This window comes from Entelurus aequoreus, linkage group LG02, assembly GCF_033978785.1.
Source record: "Entelurus aequoreus isolate RoL-2023_Sb linkage group LG02, RoL_Eaeq_v1.1, whole genome shotgun sequence".
Classification (NCBI taxonomy): domain Eukaryota; kingdom Metazoa; phylum Chordata; class Actinopteri; order Syngnathiformes; family Syngnathidae; genus Entelurus; species Entelurus aequoreus.
In genome coordinates, this window is record NC_084732.1 from 7,706,071 (window position 1) to 7,712,070 (window position 6,000).

The following is a 6,000-nucleotide window of genomic DNA, read 5'->3' on the forward strand; positions in this document are numbered from 1 at the left end:
TATATATATATATATATATATATATATATATATATATATATATATATATATATATATATATATATATATATATATATATATATATATTAGGGCTGCAACTAACGATTAATTTGATAATCAATTAATCTGTCGATTATTACTTCGATTAATCGATTAATAATCAGATAAAAGAGACAAACTACATTTCCATCCTATCCAGTATTTTATTGGAAAAAAACAGCATACTGGCACCATACTTATTTTGATTATTGTTTCTCAGCTGTTTGTAAATGTTGCAGTTTATAAATAAAGGTTTATTAAAAAATTAAAAAAAATAAAAATAAATAAATAAATAAAAAAATAAATAAAAAATAATAAAAACTTTGCGCATGCGCATAGCATAGATCCAACGAATCGATGACTAAATTAATCGCCAACTATTTTAATAATCGATTTTAATCGATTTAATCGATTAGTTGTTCCATATATATATATATATATATATATATATATATATATATATATATATATATATATATATATATATATATATATATATATATATATATATATATATATATATAGTTGTGTGTGTTTACATATTATGATAATATAATGGATATATAATTAATATAATATAATTATAATAATATTACATAATAGTATTTATATATAATAGTATGTGAAAGTTTGACTCCTACCTTGTTTACTTCTGTGACGACCTCTTCAAAGCTTTGTTATCAATTTAAGTGGACCCCGACTTAAACAAGTTGAAAAACTTATTCGGGTGTTACCATTTAGTGGTCAATTGTACGGAATATGTACTTCACTGTGCAACCTACTAATAAAAGTCTCAATCAATCAATCAATCAATCAGAAATATCAAGCAGCTAAAAGTCAAACATGGACAATGTCGACCGAGTGTCTTGCATTTTTCCCATCATGCCTTGCAACGGATTTAAATGGGTGTCATTTAGAATTTTACGGTGCTTGGACATTTTTTTTATTTTTATAATATCCACAAAGTTCAGTGAGCAGGTTGTGTTATGTGCGACAAAGTGTGCTGGTTGAATAGGTTTTTTTTGCACCATGACTAGGGAAGGTTGTTTGGAAAGGGTCATACAAATTTATGCTGTGTTTGAACAGCAAAAGTTACACATCATAATCACTCACTGGTGTGAGATTTTTTCCCCCGTCATCCCTACTCGGTGGAGTCAGTAAACCCAATTTGTACATTCAATTTGACATTTTTATTGACGCCAGCAGGTCAATCCAGTTTGTGTGAAATTTAGGGCTGCAACAACTAATCGATTAAATCGATTAAAATCGATTATTAAAATAGTTGCCGATTTTAATTTAGTCATCGATTCGTTGGATCTATGCTATGCACATGCGCAGAGTTTTTTTTTATTTTTATTTTTTATTAATTTTTTAATTTTTTAAATTTTTTTAAATAAACCTTTATTTATAAACTGCAACATTTACAAACAGCTGAGAAACCATAATCAAAATAAGTATGCTGCCAGAATGCAGTTTTTTTTCAAGAAAATACTGGATAGGATAGAAATGTAGTTTGTCTCTTTTATCCGATTATTAATCGATTAATCGAAGTAATAATCGACAGATTAACCGATAATCAAATTAATCGTTAGCTGCAGATTATTAATCGATTAATCGAAGTAATAATCGCCAGATTAATCGATCATCAAATTATTCGTTAGTTGCAGATTATTAATCGATTAATCGAAGTAATAATCGCCAGATTAATCATCATCAAATTAATCGTTAGTTTCAGATTATTAATCGAAGTAATAATCGACAGATTAATCGATCACCAAATTAATCGTTAGTTGCAGATTATTAATCGATTAATCGAAGTAATAATCGACATATTAATCGATTATCAAATTAATCGTTAGTTCCAGCCCTAGTGAAATGATGCATTCATTGTCCGTTCATAAAGTCGTTTTTTCTTCTTCTTCACACCGGGAAGTGGCCGATGATCTAAAAGTGAACATCTTCTGGATGCTTCCGCAGATGAAGACGTCTGCAAGCTGTACTGCACCGCCGTGGACTTTGACTTCTTCTTCGCCATGTCCGGCAAGGTCAAAGACGGCACCTCCTGCTCCCACCACCAAGGCGACGTCTGCATCGACGGAGTTTGCGAGGTATTTTCACCGCGCCTATTTTGTCGTCCCCGTTGAATGAAACCGCACCGGCAGAGGCTGGATCCGCGGCGAGAAAGTCAGGTGGCCTCGGCTGCGGCGGCGGTAAGACCGCAAGTGTCGCCTTTCAGCAGCTGTCAAGAGCGCATTTCTAAGCAAACATTTCAAAACTCTGACCATGGTCCTGCCTCCGACTTAACCCGATTGTCTTGTGGTTCGACCTAAACCGAGGCGCTGACACTCACTTTGTCAAGTTGGGGGACGCGAAGCAGAAAACCTTCGGCCCGCTCACTGAATCCCAACGAGTCGCCGCAGCGTTGCTTTTGGCGGCCGACCAGACTCGGGCTTCAATTGACACGGACGTGAACTGCAAGTTGAGGCCAGTGTCGGCAATTATGGTGCTTGTGGCGTACGATACATACATCCTGCACATGCGGTGGTGGAGGACTGGACTGGATGTGGCCACACATAATACACCGCTTTAGATAACCCTTTCACTTTATCATCCACGAAGAGCAGATGTGTCCCCACTTTTCCCCGTCCAACATAAATAAGCTAAGCTTTATGCAGGTTGTCCCTAAGGTCTGCTTGGACCCAAATATAACGCAGCACTTCTGTTTCTGCTCCCATTTTCGCATGAGTTGAACTCAAAGATGTTCAACTTTGACTACGTACACAAAAGACACATTCCCACGGATGAAGTGCTGGCTGGCCAAAGTCGGGACCCGGGGTGGACCGCTCGCCTGTGCACCGGTTGGGGACATCTCTGCGCTGCTGACCTGTCTCCGCTCGGGATGGTCTCCTGCTGGCCCCACTATGGACTGGACTATCCCTATTATGTTAGTTCCACTATGGACTGGACTCTCACACTATTATGTTAGATCCACTATGGACTGGACTCTCACTATTATGTTAGATCCACTATGGACTAGACTCTCACTATTGTGTTAGATCCACTATGGACTGGACTCTCACTATTATGTTAGATCCACTATAGACTGGACTCTCACTATTTTGTTAGATCCACTATGGACTGGACTCCCACTATTATGTTAGATCTACTATGGATTGGACTCTCACACTATTATGTTAGATCCACTATGGACTGGACTCTCACACTATTATGTTAGATCCACTATGGACTGGACTCTCACACTATTATGTTAGATCCACTGTGGACTGGACTCTCACACTATTATGTTAGATCCACTATGGACTGGACTCTCACAATATTATGTTAGATCCACTATGGACTGGACTCTCACTATTATGTTAGATCCACTATGGACTGGACTCTCACACTATTATGTTAGATCCACTATGGACTAGACTCTCACTATTACGTTAGATCCACTATGGACTGGACTCTCACACTATTATGTTAGATCCACTATGGACTAGACTCTCACTATTACGTTAGATCCACTATGGACTGGACTCTCACACTATTATGTTAGATCCACTGTGGACTGGACTCTCACACTATTATGTTAGATCCACTATGGACTGGACTCTCACAATATTATGTTAGATCCACTATGGACTGGACTCTCACTATTATGTTAGCTCCACTATGGACTGGACTCCCACTATTATGTAAGATCCACTATGGACTGGACTCCCACTATTATGTTAGATCCACTATGGACTGGACTATCCCTATTATGTTAGATCCACTATGGACTAGACTCTCACTATTATGTTAGATCCACTATGGACTGGACTCTCACACTATTATGTTAGATCCACTATGGACTGGACTCTCACACTATTATGTTAGATCCACTATGGACTGGACTCTCACACTATTATGTTAGATCCACTAGGGACTGGACTCTCACTATTATGTTAGATCCACTATGGACTGGACTCTCACTATTATATTAGATCCACTATGGACTGGACTCCCACTATTATGTTAGATCTACTATGGACTGGACTCTCACTATTATGTTAGATCCACTATGGACTGGACTCTCACACTATTATGTTAGATCCATTATGGACTGGACTCTCACATGATTATGTTAGATCCACTATGGACTGGACTCTCACTATTATGTTAGATCCACTATGGACTGGACTCTTACTATTATGTTTGATCCACTATGGACTGGACTCCCACTATTATGTTAGATCCACTATGGACTGGACTCCCACTATTATGTTAGATCCACTATGGACTGGACTCTCACTTTTATGTTAGATCCACTATGGACTGGACTCTCACTATTATGTAAGATCCACTATGGACTGGACTCTCACACTATTATGTTAGATCCACTATGGACTGGACTCTCACTATTATGTTAGATCCACTATGGACTAGACTCTCACTATTATGTTAGATCCACTATGGACTAGACTCTCACTATTGTGTTAGATCCACTATGGACTGGACTCTCACACTATTATGTTAGATCCACTATGGACTGGACTCTCACTATTATGTTAGATCCACTATGGACTGGACTCTCACACTATTATGTTAGATCCACTATGGACTGGACTCTCACACTATTATGTTAGATCCACTATGGACTGGACTCTCACTATTGTGTTAGATCCACTATGGACTGGACTCTCACACTATTATGTTAGATCCACTATGGACTGGACTCTCACTATTGTGTTAGATCCACTATGGACTGGACTCTCACACTATTATGTTAGATCCACTATGGACTGGACTCTCACTATTATGTTAGATCCACTATGGACTGGACTCTCACACTATTATGTTAGATCCACTATGGACTGGACTCTCACACTATTATGTTAGATCCACTATGGACTGGACTCTCACTATTATGTTAGATCCACTATGGACTGGACTATCCCTATTATGTTAGTTCCACTATGGACTAGACTCTCACTATTATGTTAGATCCACTATGGACTAGACTCTCACTATTGTGTTAGATCCACTATGGACTGGACTCTCACACTATTATGTTAGATCCACTATGGACTGGACTCTCACTATTATGTTAGATCCACTATGGACTGGACTCTCACACTATTATGTTAGATCCACTATGGACTGGACTCTCACTATTATGTTAGATCAACTATGGACTGGACTCCCACTATTATGTTAGATCCACTATGGACAGGACTCTCATTATTATGTTAGATCCACTATGGACTGGACTCTCACAATATTATGCTAGATCCACTATGGACTGGACTCTCACACTATTATGTTAGATCCACTATGGACTGGACTCTCACTATTATGTTAGATCCACTATGGACTGGACTCTCACTATTATGTTAGATCCACTATGGACTGGACTCTCACTATTATGTTAGATCCACTATGGACTGGACTCTCACAATATTATGCTAGATCCACTATGGACTGGACTCTCACTCAAGTCCGAGACAACGACAGACTCTAGTCATATTGAGACCTGGATGAGGACGACGAGTATTCAGATGAGCTTTCCTTGAGACGGTTTCTCACAGTTTTTGCAGAAATTCTTTGGTTATGCAAACCAATTGTTGCAGCAGCTATCCGGGTGGCTGGACGTGGAGGTCTTAGGCTGGTGTGCTTACACGCGGTCTGCGGTTGTGAGGCCGGTTGGATGTACTGCCAAATTCTCTGAGACGTCTTTTAGTAGAAAAATGAACATTCAATTAACGGTAAATTCAATGGCATGATTAATCTAAGTGTGTTCATGATTAATAATTTCTTTATTCATTTTGTCAGCCCTAAAGTGAACATAATAGACATTATTCGTCACTCGTTCTTGATCACATTTTGGACATTTCTTGAAAACCGTAACAGTTGGAGTTGTGTTGCTAGCTAGCTGCCAATCACACAAACACCACGAATGACAGTAGTAGGCTA

The 6,000-nt window shown here is 38.4% G+C and overlaps 1 protein-coding gene across 1 annotated transcript in view; it reads left to right on the forward strand.

The window, feature by feature from the left end:
* Positions 1-6,000, forward strand: part of adamts18 (ADAM metallopeptidase with thrombospondin type 1 motif, 18) — a 131,767-nt gene that overhangs the window by 78,648 nt on the left and 47,119 nt on the right. The window contains 1 exon segment of the mRNA XM_062070620.1: positions 2,017-2,147. Coding sequence (XP_061926604.1) covers positions 2,017-2,147 — 131 coding nt within the window.